This window comes from Pseudomicrostroma glucosiphilum (assembly GCF_003144135.1).
Source record: "Pseudomicrostroma glucosiphilum strain MCA 4718 unplaced genomic scaffold BCV69scaffold_12, whole genome shotgun sequence".
NCBI lineage: Eukaryota > Fungi > Basidiomycota > Exobasidiomycetes > Microstromatales > Microstromataceae > Microstroma > Microstroma glucosiphilum.
In genome coordinates this window covers 57217-72039 of record NW_020289924.1, presented here as the reverse complement: position 1 = coordinate 72039, position 14823 = coordinate 57217, and the positions used below count along the sequence as shown (strand labels likewise).

General features: G+C 57.4%; 8 protein-coding genes across 8 annotated transcripts; 4 read left to right on the top strand and 4 right to left on the bottom strand.

Moving 5' to 3' along the window:
• The first annotated feature begins 97 nt into the window (after positions 1 to 97).
• BCV69DRAFT_284272 (aquaporin-like protein) lies at positions 98 to 1825 on the top strand. The gene is made up of 4 exons (XM_025492984.1): positions 98 to 718; positions 829 to 1152; positions 1244 to 1301; positions 1373 to 1825. Exons 1-4 carry the CDS (start codon positions 190 to 192, stop codon positions 1626 to 1628), a joined length of 1167 nt encoding a protein of 388 aa, XP_025346277.1. The 5' UTR covers positions 98 to 189; the 3' UTR covers positions 1629 to 1825.
• A 35-nt stretch (positions 1826 to 1860) lies between these two features.
• On the bottom strand, positions 1861 to 3405 carry BCV69DRAFT_251396 (putative DLD2-D-lactate dehydrogenase; the record flags this gene model as incomplete). Its single annotated transcript, XM_025490428.1, has 1 exon — positions 1861 to 3405. The coding sequence occupies one exon, from the start codon at positions 3403 to 3405 to the stop codon at positions 1861 to 1863; it is 1545 nt and encodes a 514-aa protein (XP_025346276.1).
• A 495-nt stretch (positions 3406 to 3900) lies between these two features.
• Positions 3901 to 5699, top strand: BCV69DRAFT_284270 (hypothetical protein). The gene has a single exon (XM_025492983.1). It carries the CDS (start codon positions 3961 to 3963, stop codon positions 5629 to 5631), a length of 1671 nt encoding a protein of 556 aa, XP_025346275.1. The 5' UTR covers positions 3901 to 3960; the 3' UTR covers positions 5632 to 5699.
• A 173-nt stretch (positions 5700 to 5872) lies between these two features.
• Positions 5873 to 9220, top strand: BCV69DRAFT_313873 (WD40 repeat-like protein). Its single transcript, XM_025495067.1, has 2 exons — positions 5873 to 6980; positions 7069 to 9220. The coding sequence occupies exons 1-2, from the start codon at positions 5969 to 5971 to the stop codon at positions 8865 to 8867; spliced, it is 2811 nt and encodes a 936-aa protein (XP_025346274.1). The 5' UTR covers positions 5873 to 5968; the 3' UTR covers positions 8868 to 9220.
• BCV69DRAFT_44854 (RNA-binding domain-containing protein) lies at positions 8918 to 9987 on the bottom strand. Its single transcript, XM_025495289.1, has 2 exons — positions 9879 to 9987; positions 8918 to 9788 (listed from the first exon to the last, which is right to left on the bottom strand). The coding sequence occupies exons 1-2, from the start codon at positions 9950 to 9952 to the stop codon at positions 9020 to 9022; spliced, it is 843 nt and encodes a 280-aa protein (XP_025346273.1). The 5' UTR covers positions 9953 to 9987; the 3' UTR covers positions 8918 to 9019.
• A 265-nt stretch (positions 9988 to 10252) lies between these two features.
• BCV69DRAFT_303497 (F-actin capping protein, beta subunit) lies at positions 10253 to 11692 on the top strand (the record flags this gene model as incomplete). The annotated part of the gene is made up of 3 exons (XM_025494647.1): positions 10253 to 10587; positions 10669 to 10751; positions 10839 to 11692. The coding sequence occupies 3 exons, from the start codon at positions 10253 to 10255 to the stop codon at positions 11351 to 11353; spliced, it is 933 nt and encodes a 310-aa protein (XP_025346272.1). The 3' UTR covers positions 11354 to 11692.
• On the bottom strand, positions 11362 to 13270 carry BCV69DRAFT_44715 (hypothetical protein). The gene has a single exon (XM_025495288.1). It carries the CDS (start codon positions 13019 to 13021, stop codon positions 11528 to 11530), a length of 1494 nt encoding a protein of 497 aa, XP_025346271.1. The 5' UTR covers positions 13022 to 13270; the 3' UTR covers positions 11362 to 11527.
• Positions 13271 to 13362: 92 nt separating this feature from the next.
• BCV69DRAFT_284264 (putative ATP5-F1F0-ATPase complex, OSCP subunit) lies at positions 13363 to 14568 on the bottom strand. Its single transcript, XM_025492982.1, has 4 exons — positions 14504 to 14568; positions 14300 to 14363; positions 13837 to 14180; positions 13363 to 13733 (listed from the first exon to the last, which is right to left on the bottom strand). Exons 1-4 carry the CDS (start codon positions 14537 to 14539, stop codon positions 13521 to 13523), a joined length of 657 nt encoding a protein of 218 aa, XP_025346270.1. The 5' UTR covers positions 14540 to 14568; the 3' UTR covers positions 13363 to 13520.
• Positions 14569 to 14823: the final 255 nt, after the last annotated feature.

Genomic DNA, 14823 nt, shown 5'->3' with positions numbered 1-14823 from the left:
AGCACAGACGCACTGCTACACTCCCGCACGGCTCGCTTATCGATGACGACAGGTGCAGACAATGGTGGCAGAGACGTGACCATCAGAGAGCTGTACAGTGAATGCATTTCCGTAGTGGTAGATGGTCTAACCTTCTTCCATTCTTGACCATCTGTTGAGAGTCCTGTCTTTGATTCCTCCGTCGTCACCATGTCCTCCGAGGGTCGTGCCCCGCTCCTGCCCACAACCTCCATTCCGCGGGAAGATCTGGATTCAACCCCACGAGCAGCCCGTACAGCCAGCTCCTCCTCTACCTCTCGCCCTCAAGCAACCCCACGTCGTCCATCTCGCCTGCAGTCAATCCTGAACACCACGCGCGATGAAGCTCGTGCTCCTCCCTCGGCTGGCTCACCACGTCTGCCTGCCCAGCCCCTCTCCCCTTCGTATGACGGACTCCTCCACAACCCACGCTGGACCGTGCGGCCTGGTAAGCCCAACCTCTGGGCCAGAACACGCAAGGCGTACCACGAGGAGCTAGCAGAATTCCTCGGTACGGCACTGATCCTCATACTGGGTGCTGGAGTAGAGTGTCAGGGGAGGCTGCACTTTGATCTTGCTGGACACGATTATAGTGCGGGGGATTATAATAGTGGAAGATTTGGATGGGCAGTGGGTGTTGCGTTGGGCGTGTGGATTGCTGGGGGAGTCAGTGGAGCTCATTTGAATCCGACAGTGACGAGTGAGTACACGGAGAGCATACAGCGACGTAGAAGGGGCTGTAAAGCCAGCGGGGAGTAGCTGCTCAACATCATCAACCGTACGCGATCCCACCCGTACACCTTCCCACAGTCTCTCTGTGGTTCTTCAGAGGCTTCCCAGCAAGGCGTGTCATCCCGTACATCCTCGCCCAGATCCTCGGTGGCTTCTTTGGCTCGGCCCTCGCCTACAGCAACTACCACCACTCCATCTCCGTCAGAGAGGGCTCCACTTCCTCCCGTACCGTCATTGGACCCAATTCCACTGCAGGTCTCTTTGTCACATTCCCACAGAGCTACCTGGACGGGGATTGGCTAGCGGCAGCGTGGAGTGAGGCATTGGCCAGCGCCGTGTTAGTCTGCGCTGTGTTTGCACTGAGCGATAAAGGCGGGTTGGGCGTGCCGAAGGGGATCATGCGTAAGTAATGAGGAGTAGGGAGGGGAGAACAGTCCCACAGAGCCCAGAGCTGATCCATACCTCTCCTTGTCCGCTTCTCTCTGGCCTGCAGCAATTGCCATGTTCCTCACACTGCTGGGTATCGGGTCAGCTCTAGGCATCAACACAGGGTGAGTCTACCGATTTGGAGCCGCCGCCCACTCTCAGACTGACCAGTCTCCCTCCTCCCTCCTCTGATTAGCTACGCGATCAACTTCGCCCGTGACTTTGGTCCCCGTCTCTTCCTCTCCCTCATGGGCTACCCTTCCACCGTCTTTACCCACAACAACTACTGGTGTCTTTGGGGACCCGGACTCGCATCCATCATTGGAGGCTTAGTAGGGGGAGGAATGTACGACGTGTGTGTTTATACGGGGGAGGATTCACCGGTGAATAGAATTGGGAGGGGACAGGGGGGAGAGATTGCGCTTGAGACTGAGGAGGAAGAAGAGGAGTGAGAGGGAGAATAGGAAGGGGATCTACGGGACTGTGTGAGGGAGGGAGGACGAGGAGCGATCTTATGACAGAATTGCTACGCCAGTCGGACGTATCACAAAATGAACAGAGGCGACGATGCAAGCGACATTCAATTTGTTTTTGGCAATGACACAGACACGATAGTACTACACGAAGACTGGGCGACTAGAAACCTGACCCTTCCATACTTTTGAAAGGCTTGCACAAGGATTCCTACGACCGTTGTGCAGGGAGGTACTTGTTAGGGTTCAAGATCCTCTTTGGGTCAAACAGATCCTTTACCTTCTGCATATACGCCACGCTAGTCTTGCTCTTTGTGTACCCAATCTTCTCTGCCTTCATGACTCCCAGTCCATGCTCGGCAGAGATGGAGCCATTTTGCTTGGCAGTCCACTCGTAGATGTAGGGCTCGATGAGCGCCTCAGTCTCCGGAGTGTAGCGGTCGGCGACGATGTTGATGTGCAGATTGCCATCTCCGATATGCCCGTACCCCACAACAGTCTTGATCGTCTTGTCCTTTCCAATGACTCCCCTCTCCTCGAATCGTGCTCGCATGTCCAGCACCAACTCATTCATCTTGGGGATAGGCATGCTCAAATCGTACTTGTACACTGAGCCGTACTTGCCTGCTGCCTCGGGAATGGACTCACGCAGAGCCCAGAGAGAGCCTACTTGCGTCTCGTCCTGAGCCATGACACCGTCAGTGATGGAGCCGCCTTCCATGAGCTCCTCCAGGAGCCCACTGAGCTTCTCGTCGTCGTGGTCCTTGTTGCTCCCGCTTGTCTCGATGAGGACGTAGAAGGGATGGCGAGCTTCAAAGGGATCCTTTACTCCAGCCGTGGCATGCCCTTGTACGAGCTCAAAGGCGTCCTGATCGAAGAATTCAAAGGCCGACAGGATCTCTCCACAGTGGCTCTTGACCTTGCCAAAGACGTTTTGCACTGCCTCGAAGGAGTCGAGGGCAAATACGGCCACGTTCTGCGCCGAGGGTCTGCGGGGTGTGACAATGGACACGCCGGTGATAATGCCAATGGAGCCTTCGCTGCCGATGAAGAGCTGCTTGAGATCGAAGCCCGTGTTGTCCTTGCGCAGGGTACTTAGTCCATCGAGGATCTCACCGTTGGGGAGCACCACCTCGAGTCCGAGGACATTGCCGTGCAGGGAGCCATACCTGAGGAACCTCAATCCTCCTGCATTGGTTGCTACATTACCACCAATGTGGCAAGAGCCCTTGGCTCCAAGGTCCAACGGCATCATGTATCCCTTGGGAGCGATGTGATTGTCGAGCACCTCGAGAATGCATCCCGCATCGCACACGAGGGTGCCCGACACTTCGTCAAATTCGCGAATGGAGTTGAGGTTGGCAGTACTGATGATCACCTCGTCCTCCACCGGCACACTTCCTCCTACCAAGCCCGTGTTGCCTCCCTGGGGTACCACTGCGATCCTCTTCTCGTAGCAGTACTTCATGACATCTGCTAGCTCCTGGGTCGTCTTGGGCTTGAGGACACATTGCGAGTGGCCCTTGTACTTGTTCATCCAATCCTGGTTGAAACCGTCCAGCTCATCGGCTTGTACGGGCTTGACGCCGCTGGAAGATTCAGATGGAGTGATGGTGGTGATAATGGAAGTCGAGGGTGAAGACATGAGAGAAGCAAAGGCGGTAATGTCCTCGCCGGAGAGCTTCGCATAGGGCGTGTGGGTGGCCTCGGTGGCGAGGCTGCGAGAGAGGGATAGTGGAGAGGTGGGGACGAGCATCTGTGGGCGCTGCGCCCAATGTGTCCGACTTTGGTTCCTGGTGTTGCTGTTAGTTGCCCTAGATGGCGCTGCTGCGAGTGTGGTGAGGGTACGAGTGGCCCTGGGAGCCGATGCTTCTGCATTGCGGAGGCAGGCCACGGCGGCTCGTCGTGTAGCAGGGAGGGTCATGAGTGGCGGGGCTGGAGAGAGGGGTAGAGTGTTTGCGGGGGCAGGGGGTAAGAAGGATGTGTAGGAGGGGCGATCCTCTTATCTTAGCTGGCGGTATCTGGCTATATAAGGTCCCTTGACGGCGATGGAAGGTCGCTTTGGGGCAGATGGCAATCGGTGATGGTGACTCTGTGAGATCGGTGAGGGGCCGAGCGGGGCTGCAGTCAATGGCTTGCAGGGCTCAAGGCACATCGGAGCGGAGGCGGCCATCGACGGAAAGAGACCGAAATCTCGGATCAGACGGCGGAAGGGAACACAGACGCAGGCAGACGAGGGAAATTATTGAGCACTTCTTCGCATCAGAGGCAGGGCCACTCATATCACACCCATCCTCACCAACGAGACATCATGGTCGAGGCTACAGCAATGACCGCAGAAGCACCACAACAGGGACAGGTCGCAAGCACGTCCTCCACGCCCACCGCCTCTTCTTCCTCTCCTTCCTCTTCGGGACCCGCCATCGATCAATTGGTGCTGGATGCAGGCCCCCTCCTCGCCCAATTGCCCCTCCGCGGCCTGGCAAAGAAGTACTACGTGCCTCCCTCGGTCATGCTCGAACTCAAGGACAAGCACGCCCGAGACCACCTTGAGTTCCTCAGAATCTCCGGGATGGATCTCGAAGTGCGCGAGGCGGGACCCGAGGCCTTGGCAAGGGTTATCGAATTTGCAAAGCAGACGGGAGATTATGCTGTGCTCAGCAGACCTGACTTGAGCGTCCTGGCCTTGGCCTATGCGCTCGAGGTGGAGAGACACGGCACTTGGAGGATACGTAGCAAGCTGGGAGGCAAGACTGGACAGCAGGAGCACGAGGCTCAGAGACTGGCAGAGGCCAAGAAAATCGACCCCGAGTCCTCTGTCCGAGCCGAACCGACTGCTACGCCAGTGGAAGCAGGGCAAACAACAGAGACTGCAGCAGGCGACAGTGGCGGGGAGGAGGAAGAGGAGCTGGAGAATGATGGCGGCGAAGCGGCGGATGAAGAAGAGATTGCCGCTGCCATTGCCAGACTTGACCTGGAGAGAGCGCAGCCTGAATCTCAGGACAGCTCTCACCGGGCTGATCTAGGCGAAAGTACATCCACCTCAGAAGCCGCTCCCCAGCAAGCTTCAACATCACGCCGGAGCTCCACCTCGTCCTCCAAGTCTCAAGATGACGAGGAAGGATGGACCACTGTCCCCTCTTCTTCGCGGCATCGCCAAGAAGAAATAGCGGCAGACTATGGAGGGAGCGATGGAGAAGGCGAGTGGGTCACCTCGGATAACATCCTCACACAAAAGCACCGTGATCTGGGACTGGTCACAGACGAGGCAATGACTGCCATGCGAGGCGAGCCAGCACCATCTCATCCTGGCAAGCGCGGCGGCGGCAAGAAGGGCAAAGGCAAGGGCAAAAGCCGGATGACCGTGGCTACTATGACGGCTGATTATGCCGTGCAGAATGTACTGCTACAGATGGGCATGGCGCTGGTCAGCACAGAAGGACTGAGGATCGACAAGGTCAGAAGCTGGGTGTTGAGATGCCATGCCTGCTTCAAGATCTGCAAAGACTCGGAAAAGAAGTTCTGTCCCTCGTGTGGTAACCCTACCCTGATCCGGACATCGGTCACCTCTGCTGCTCCCGTTTCTTCGTCTTCTGCGACTACGAACAATGGTCTGCAGCTACATCTGAAGAAGAACTTCCAGTTCCGCACAAGAGGTACCAAGACTTCGCTTCCCCTGCCCAAGGCCGGCTCTACGACTTCGCTCAAGGACCCACGCAATGCCAATCTGATCTTGCGCGAGGACCAGCCGGAATGGCAACGGGCGCTGAATCAGGAGAGAATCCGTAAGCAAAAAGAGCAGAAGGCTCTGGAGAGGCAGTTGGAAAAGGGCAAGGATACATTGAGTGCCCGGTACGAGGATCCGGACTGGTTGCCTGGGCTGCTGAGCGGCGGTGGAGGAAAGGAGATGGGCGGGCTGCCAGATGTGGGCTTTGGCAGGAGGAATAACAATCAGGCAAAGCATGGCAGGAGAAGGAAGTGAGGTTATACTTGTATCGATATCTCTCCACCGTCGTGGCGCTTTCCACAAATCTCAACCAGCTAGCACCCGATACATTGAGCTGTGACGACAGGTGTGTCTTCTGGCTCGGGTGCCTGAATCGACTACGTGCGGAAACGCGTACGCGTCCATTTGAGTGGGCGGTGGCGGCGGAGCGCGAAAGCCAAAAGGCGAAAGTGTGCGTCTCCTTCCTTTCGCATCTCCTCGTCCTCGATAAGTGGCAGCATCCTCCTCGTCCTCGTCCTCCTCCTCTCCTGAACCATCCTACCATTGGAGGTGCTTGTTGGGCCGATTTTGGTCGCTGTCATCGGCGCTCAACATGGCATCGACGCTGGCATGGCCGCGGACGCCCTCTACTCCCTCCTCGTCGGCCTCCTCTTCTTCCTCACGCCTACCTACCAATGCCTTGTCCTCCTCGCCGCCACCCCACCCAGCATCCTCTTTCGAAGCTCTGCTACGGACGCCACCCCCTTCTTCTTCCTCGTATGCTGCCGCACAAGGAGTCTATACCCCACCATCATCCCCGCCTCTCCCTCCCCTACAACCTACGCCGACATCGTCTCGGACATTACACCTTCGCTCCCCTCATAAGCCAGTAGCCCATCCTGCTCGATCAACTGTTCCTCTGCCAGCTTCTTCTCCTTCCTCCTCGCGGAGGAAGCAGCAGCTGATCGTCAAGGGCAATGTCACACCCTCGCGCGCCTCTGCCTTTTTCCACCCAAGACCACAACGTCGAGATGCGCAAGGCCCCTCGTGCACTCCTTCCTCCACCCGAGGGTACTATGCCTCACTGACGGCCTCCAGTCCTTCAAGCCATACTTCGGCGCGAAGAGGAGTGAAGAGGCAAAGGAGGCCAGAGGAAAGCATACCGGAGTCGCCTAGTAGTAGTCGGCGCGGGAGGAGGGATCGAATGATGCTCGAGGGAGAAAGTGCAAGGCACTGGGATGACTCGTCTGATGATGACGATGAGGCAGGGCAGATGGGAGATCGGAGGTTGTTTGATTGGGGAGCCTCAGATGACGAAGATTTGATGTCCTTGGCGACGTCTGCACCTCGTTCGATGACGAGGAGAGGACCTACTTCGCCATCCATAGGTTCAGCAGCTCGTAGGGCAGGTCTGCCAACTTCACAGCCTTCGCGGACACGGCGACAACAGCGGACATTTGGTCTTGACGATGAAGCCACGCCCTCCCCTCGTAAGCCAGTACCGATGGCCATGAGAGGCAGTCAAGCTGGTGTTGACCTTGCCAGCGCCATGGCTACGCTGCGATGTGGGGCAGGAGCCGGAGCCGGAAGGGGAATGAGTGCGATGAACGCTATACGCAATCGAGGTGAGTATGTCTGTGGGATGTCATCGGCGAGATGATTGTATTCCTGACGATTGCATTCCTGACCTCGAACCTACACTCTACTCTCCAGTGTCTCATGTCCCCGCCTACCAAAAGTATCGGTCACACCCGGATCACTCCATCTATACCCTGCCGTCTTTGGCAAATGGCGGAGAGACACTAAATCAACCTCTGGCCTGCGCCTACTCGTACTCTTCACGCTCCTACACTTCATCTCGGCAATGGCTAGCTGTGGGGGACAACGAGGGAGTCCTCTCTCTGCTGGACACCTCTCGCGACCAGACATTGTCAACATATCGCTCGATCCACGATGGCCCGGCAGTTGACAGGCCCACCTGGCAAGCGACCATCGGCAGTCTCTTCTCCGTCTCTTGGCGTTTTGACGATGCGTACTTGGCCAGTAGTGGCTCAGACTACACCACAAAAATCTGGGACACATCAACGCTATCATGTGTGCACTCGTTCGTAGGCTCCAGGGGCACCTCGAGAGCCATTGAGTGGGACCCGCACTCTGGCGGCAATCTGCTCGCAAGTGGCGGTAGGGACGGTGCGATCCACGTATACGACTTGCGGATGGCGCAGAAGGAGGCGGTTATCTCCACTGACAGCACAATAGCCGACGACGCAGACAAGCTTGAGCCGACATCGCCTCTACTCTCCCTCTGGTCTGCCCATGCTCCATCGCCGGCACTCACTGCTGCTGGCTTCCGCGCTAGATCCAATACGACGGCAAAGGGCGTGACGAGTCTCATCTACCACCCACATCGTCCACATGCCCTCTTCACAGCCGGCTGCGCCGACGCGACGATCAAGCTGTGGGATCTCAGGTTCGCCGTGGACAGCGGGGCGGAGCAGCACCGTCAACAGCAGCAGAGGGGAAGCGAGGGTGTCAAGAAGGCTGGCAGCAAAGTTGCAGGAGAGCGAATTCCCTTTGCTGACCTCAGCGCTCTGACGAACACCACCAGCACGTCGACCTCGTCGAGTAGTTCCTCCGCCAAGCGCAAGATCCGCAAGCCGCGCAAAGCCCGTCCGGGCGACCCTTCCTTCGTGCTCTCCTCGACGGTCAATGCCAACCCAGAAGACGCTTCCAATGGCGGTACGGGCTTGGCGTCAGACCCACTGGAGATCAAGCCTCTGTACGAGAGTGGCGACCTAAGTCTTAGCGTGGGCAAAGGGTGGAATGCCCGATCCCACGGGATCAGCTGTCTTGCACAAGGAGGAGGGAAGATCTTTGCTGCAGCGACCGACGGGAGGATCTACTCGCTGCCTCTCTCTTCCCTCTCCCCTTCTTCCTCCTCTTCCTCTCCTCTAGGAAGCTCCCTCCCTCCCGCATCGGCGTCATTTGCAAACGAGGAAGAGCCCACAGTCCTCTACCATTCAACTCAGCTGGGAAATTCCCTCTACAATCGACTGGCACTCTGTCCCGATGAGAGAACACTGGCCATTGGGTGTAACAATGGAAGTGTGGTGCTCTGGGATACAAAGGCGAGGAGCGCTGCCGTGCTTGGCTCTGATTCTGGTTCTCGTTCTGGCTCAGGCTCGAGGGGTGGTGCGACAGCGGCGAGGAGAGATAGAGGAGAGGATAGTGAAGAGGAAGAGGACGAGGAAGAAGAGAACAGCAACCCCTTTTCCCGCCACGGTCTCCGTCGCCACCCCGGTCTCGCCACCTCCAGCTTTCTCCCCTCCAGTGGACGTGGCAGCACCGACAGTGGCAGTGGCAGTGGCAGTGGCAACAGTATCGAAGGGCATCGTCTCAACTGTGAGATCAATGCCCTGGACTGGTGCTTTGACGCTTATGCTGGTTGGAGACTGGCGACTTGTGGGGATGATATGACCGTTAGGGTTTGGGAGGGGGAGATGTTTGGGTGAGGATAGGAGATGGGGAACGTTACATTCAGGAGATGGAAGTGGAAATCTATCACTACTACTACCATCCATATTTCGCCTGAACGCTTGCTATTGATATGATATGATATACTCAATGAGGGAAGGGAAAGCATCCCCCGATCCTTCATTCTAGTCTATTTGCTTCCCCAGGCCTTGCCCACACCATGTCTCCTCAATTGCCCTCCAATAGCTCCCCCCATCTTATGCTTCATCTTCCACTCCTGATGTTTTACATTATTCGCCAAGATCTTATCCTGTCTATACCCAATCTCTTTCGCCTCTACACTACTCTCTGCAGCTTTAAGTCTGCAAGGTCTACTACCAATGTATTTCCCCTCCATCTCCTTCCAAGCTTTCAGGTAGTCTTCGGGATCAGCAAAGGAGACGAATCCATATCCTCGCGATTTCTCATCATGTTTACGCCGTACGACTTTAGCTTTGGAGAAGGAAGGCCATTTTTGAAATGCGCGAGCGAGGATAGCATCATTGACATCGTTTCCCAGATCACCCACAAAGAGACGCTTGTGTGCTGGATTCCACTCTAGCAGCGTAGGGTCCTCGTATGCCCCTTCGGGACCGGACTTGAGAACCGTCTTGCGCTTCTCTCCACGCTTGAGAGTGCCAGAGAGGGGATTTCCAGAGGCGTCCTTGGGACCAGCAGAGGCAGTGGACTTCTTCTCCCGGATGGGACCTGTAGAGGAAGAAGGGGGCCCGGCTGCAGAGGTGTAGGCGGACGTGGCGGTGGATATGGGCTGGAAGGTGGATGCGGATGATGAGGCGGGATAGGGAGCGGCGCTTGCTGGGGCTGCTGCTGCACCGGCGCCCCCTTGTTGTGGGTAGCCATAGGTGGCGTAGTAGCCGTTGTAGTCAAATGCCCAGTTGTTGGCTGCAGGATCCCAATAGCTGCAAAGGGTGGCACAGGAGGTGGGGCAGGGTCAGCATCGAGAGACTAGAGGTGGGGAGTCTGACCATTGCAGGCCGGTCTGAACTCACTAGAAGGGCGCGTAGGGGTCTGCAGACGTCGACGAGGATGCAGCGGCTTGCTGACCGCCGTAGGGAGCAGACATGCTGAGGTGGTGGAGTTGGTTGTGGTGGTAGCGGAAGGAACGAATCGATGGAAGGCTGCAGCTGCACAGACACGGAAGGGGAGGAGAAAGTGGGCGAGGCCAGGATGTCGGAACGGAAGGTGGACCGCCAGTGTGACGGGTGCATGTGTGCGTGTGCTTGTCTGGCCAGTGCGAGGACGCCGGAGAAGCAACGCAGTACCACCAGCACCATCCTTGGGACCATACTACCTGCTTCTCCTCTTCCTCTACCATCATCATTGCTACCACTTCCCGCAGCTGGCTTGACCCTCGTTGCACACAATGTCCGACCCGCTGTCTCTCTCTCTCGACCTCCTCCGGAGACTTCCCCCTTCCTCCATCTCCCAAAACCTCGACACCCTCGTCTCCCTCTTCCCCGCCCTCGCAGACGACCTCTACTCCTCCGTAGACCAACCCTTGCGCGTAAAGATTGACAAGTCTGCACAGGGGGCAGGGAGAGAGTACCTTGCTTGTGATTACAATAGGGATGGCGATTCGTGGAGAAGCCCTTGGAGTGGAGAGTATGACCCCCCTTTGGAGGATGGGACGAAGCCTAGTAAGGGGTTGAGAGACTTGGAGATTCGAATGGGTGGAGCAATGGAGACCTACAAGCAGCTGTGAGTCGCAGGATGGGAGAGAGGTAGACCCTTCAAGTACACGTTCGATGACTTGACACTTCTGATCTTGCCCCACCACAGCTACTACGATACGGCGTTGTCCTCGGTGTACCTCTGGGACCTCGACGACGGGGCATTTGCAGGTGTGGTCCTCTTCAAGAAAGGTGAGCGAGCGAGCGAGCGAGCGAGAGGCCTCGCCAACACAGGTCTCCCAACATCTGACCGTATACATTTCCCTCTTCTGCCTCCAGACATTGACCCCACCACCTCCTCTGACCCAAAGAAGTCCGGCACCATTGGCCTATGGGACTCTTTGCACGTATTTGAAGCCGCACCAGATCGCGCAGGACGGAGCGCCTCGTACAAGTTGACCAGCACCGTCATGCTCTCTCTCGGTCGGCAAGAAGGGAGCAATGCCACCGCCTCTGGCTCCTCGTCATCAACCCCGAGCGCTGAAGGCCAGCCGACACTTGGAAACGTCTCCCTCTCCGGCTCCCTCACGCGCCAATCGGCCATTGAAGCTCCCCTTCTACCACCCACCTCCTCCTCCTCCGGTCCAGGCAATTCTCCCTACTCTCCTTCGCACATCGCCAACATTGGTAAATTGATCGAAGACGCCGAGGGCAAGATGCGAGCGCAACTCTTGGAAGTCTACTTTGGGAAGACGAAGGATATATTGGGATATGTGCGCAGTGGTGAGGATTTGGAGAGTAAGAGGAGGGAGGAGGGGGTAAGGAGGGAGTTGATGGGATTGTGGAAGAAGTGAGTGTGGGGAGTAGGAGTGACCATGAGACGTGGGTAGATGTGAAGATTGTGGAGATACACGAGATGGGACAGCACAAGTTCTGATGTGCAGTCCAATAGCAATGATAATGAACAACGAACACAGTACAAGGACAATTGATCTGGCTCAGCTCGTCTACGAGAAGTCCTCGCTCGCTTACTCGCCCACACAATCCGCCCCTTCCTTCATGAAGCGGATTGTAATCGACTTGCGCTCCTGCCGAGGAATGAAGAGCGCTTTCCCCCCTCCTCTTGCCCTCTCTGTAGAACCTTGACCCTCCCCTTGACCCTTTTCCTCTCCCTCGAGCTCACACTCGCCCTCCCCTCCATCCTCTCCGTCCCGCTCAACCCAATCGCCCCAGCTCTCCTCAATCCCGTGCTCCCATTCCCAGCGCGCCTCTCCACTCAGCACGAGCACGGAGCGCGCAGGAAGGTAGAGGTGGTGTGTGTGTGAGTATGATTCTGGTTGGGGGTGGGGTGGCTCTCGCTCTCGCTCTCCGTCCTGAAGAGGTCGAGGTCGAGTTCGAGTTCGATGACGAGGCCGGAAGCGCATCCCGATCCCTGCGCTGAGAGAGCAGAGGACGATGCCGTCTGCGAAGCGATGTGGGAGATCTATGTGCGAAGCGAGACCTTGCGGAGGGTGGTACCTATTGAGGATCAATTGACGACTTTGCAGATGGGGAGGTGGACGGGGATGTGGGCTTGGATGTGGTTGTGGCTGTGGCTGTGAGCCGGAGGTGGGTATTGAAGGGGAGGGAAAGGTGCTGGAGGAGCACTCGGGGAAGAGCATCTCCCACACTTCTTGCGGAAGAGCAGCAGCCGCAGTGGTACTTCTACGACTGCTACTACCCTCCGTATCGGTACCAGCACAACTCCCTCTTGCATCCTCATCCTGAGCCTGAGCCTGAGCCTGAGCATGCCCCTTCAGCAGCCCGCCTAAAGCCAGAACGAGCTCGTCCGCCCACTTCGGCAAGCCAGTACTCCACCCATGCGCCCATTCTTGCCCGTCAGTGGCAGTGCCGGCGGATCGAGGTCGTGCCCGTCCAAAGAGCATAGCTTGATTCCTCTCTGCTCCTCCTCCTCCTCCTCCTCCTCCTCCTTCTCTTTCCTGCTCCCTGGCTATGCGAGGATCGGGCAGGATAGATAAAGGAGAGAAGTACCCTTCCCTGTCAATCACCCTCAGCAGCTCTCTCTCTAGCTCCAAAGAGAGGAGAGAGGGGAACAAGTACAGTCCGGGGATGGGAGGACATGTTCGTGCGTAGGTGGAAGTTGTGGCCAAAGAGGGGGCAGGTGGTGAGGGTGAGGGCGACCGGGAGGAGAAGAGGGAGCCATGACTTGAGGCAGAATTTGAGGAGGATGTGGATCGAGAGCAAGAGCGAGAGCGAGAGGGGCCAGCCTCGTACTCCCGCGGGAGCTGGTCCGCTTCCTCCTCTCCATCGCCTGCGGACACGGACGGTAGGTCGTGTTGCTCCCTCCCGGCTGGGTGCTCCGAGCTCTCTTGTGCGTGTGTGAGCAGAATCTTCGATCCTCGTCCCGCTGCCTCTCCCTCTCCCCCTCGAAGTATCAAACTCGCCAGGTATCCCTCCTGCCTGGCATCACTCCTCCTCCCTTCTGCTTCCTCTACCAGCATCGAACTTCTCCTTCTCTTCATCTTGCTCCTCCCTCTTTTCCACCGTCGATCATTCCTCGTATCTCCTCGTCTGGCGAGCGAATAGAGTAGAGCCGCAAGAGACGTACAGCCGATTGGCGCAGATGCAGAGGGCGAGCTTGAAGACCTGTGACTTGCAGGAATTTGTTGCAGAGAGAACGGAAGGAAGGAGTCGTCGCGGCCACACTAAACGTTTAGAAGAAAGCGGGAATCACGAGTGCCTCAGATCAGATTGCTCGACAGACAGCACCACCAAGTGAGATGTTCGTCACTCCTCTTGATCTGCCATTCAACACCGTCTGTTTGGCAACAACGCTCGATCTCGCAAGATGCACACAATTGGATACGATACTGGCTTTGTTTTGTATTCCGCGAAGCCGGCGACTCTGGCAATTCTTCAATCTACAATGAGCGAGTGTGCTCTCGCCAGCCCACACCCATCGACGACGGTGGACTCGCTACAATGCCGAACTTTCCTCGCCCTCACGCTCTCCTTCCCCGCTTAAACGCTCTCCTGTAGGAGAGCATTCAGCCTCCTGACCTTTCCGGCAACGGACAGGTCCACGGATCGGTCCCCAAAGTCGACGACGAGTCCACCCTGGATGGAAGGGTTGACCTTGTGGTTGAACTTGATCTTCTGTCCACCAGAAGCCTTGGCTACGCCTGAAGAAGAGAGGGCCTGCTCCAGTCGCTGAGAGTGGGACTTGTCGAGGGGCTGCGGGGGAAAGCAGGCGGGGAAATCCTGTCAGCAATCCTCGCACATACAGGGCGGTATATAGTTGGAGCTTGCCTTTGCTCCCGTCTTTCTCTGTACTCACAGCAGCGCTAGTGATGGTGACCTCTACCTCTCCCCTGTGAGCGGCCATGAGCCTAAAGAATTCCTCTACAACCTTCTCCGCATCTCCCAACCTTCCATTCTCGGCCAGCACCTCGAACAAGTTGCGAGTGATGGTGTCCGACTTGTTTCCAATGAGCTGTTCCAGCCCGGCGACCTTGTCCTTGTTGGACAGGGTGGGGTTGGAGATGAACGTCTGCAGCTTGGCGGCGTCCTTTGCATTGGGGCCAAGGTTGGCCTGCACGGCCTGCAGGTCCTTCTCTACGGCTTGGAGGGTCCTCTCGCTCTTGCCAAGGGCGGCAACGTAGGCAGATGAGGCGTACTTGCCTGCAAGTGGAGAGGAGGCAGAGGAGTAGGCGTTGGAAGGATGAGCGGGAGGTTCAGGGAATCAGAATCCTTGGGGCAGCGCCGTATGGGACAACCGTCTACTTTGACTTCAGACTCACCTGGCAGACCGTTGAGGAGAATGGGAGGCTTGACAGCAGCCTGAGAAGCGTAGCCTCGGGTGGACTGCAGGATGAGCGGACAGGTGTATTATTGGAAGGAGTTAGCTTCTGGGCGAGGGATGCTGATCTTCCATCTACGATCATCTCCCCCCAGGCAAGCGCTGTAATGGCGGTCCTGCTCGGAATGGAAGAGGTGTCACTGACCTGCTGGAGTGCCTTTGAGAAGATGCGTGCGACCATTGTGATGTGTGGAGTAGCAAGGGTATGAGTGGTGGTGTAGACGTGAGCGACGATGGAGCGAAGGGCGACGAGAAGGCCGTCCGCCCCTCCGCCTGCTTCGCCCGAAGCCAGCCAGGAGCGGAGGCAGGCAGGCGGGCGAGGCAGCCCAGGCTGGACGAGGGCCGCGCGCGGAAGGGACTCGCTCGCTCACCCAGCCAGGGCCTCAGCCACCCGCCCGGCCAAGGACTTCTACGTCGGACGAGCGGAGCCGCGTGGGCCTATCTCCTCGACGCACCTACCCAATC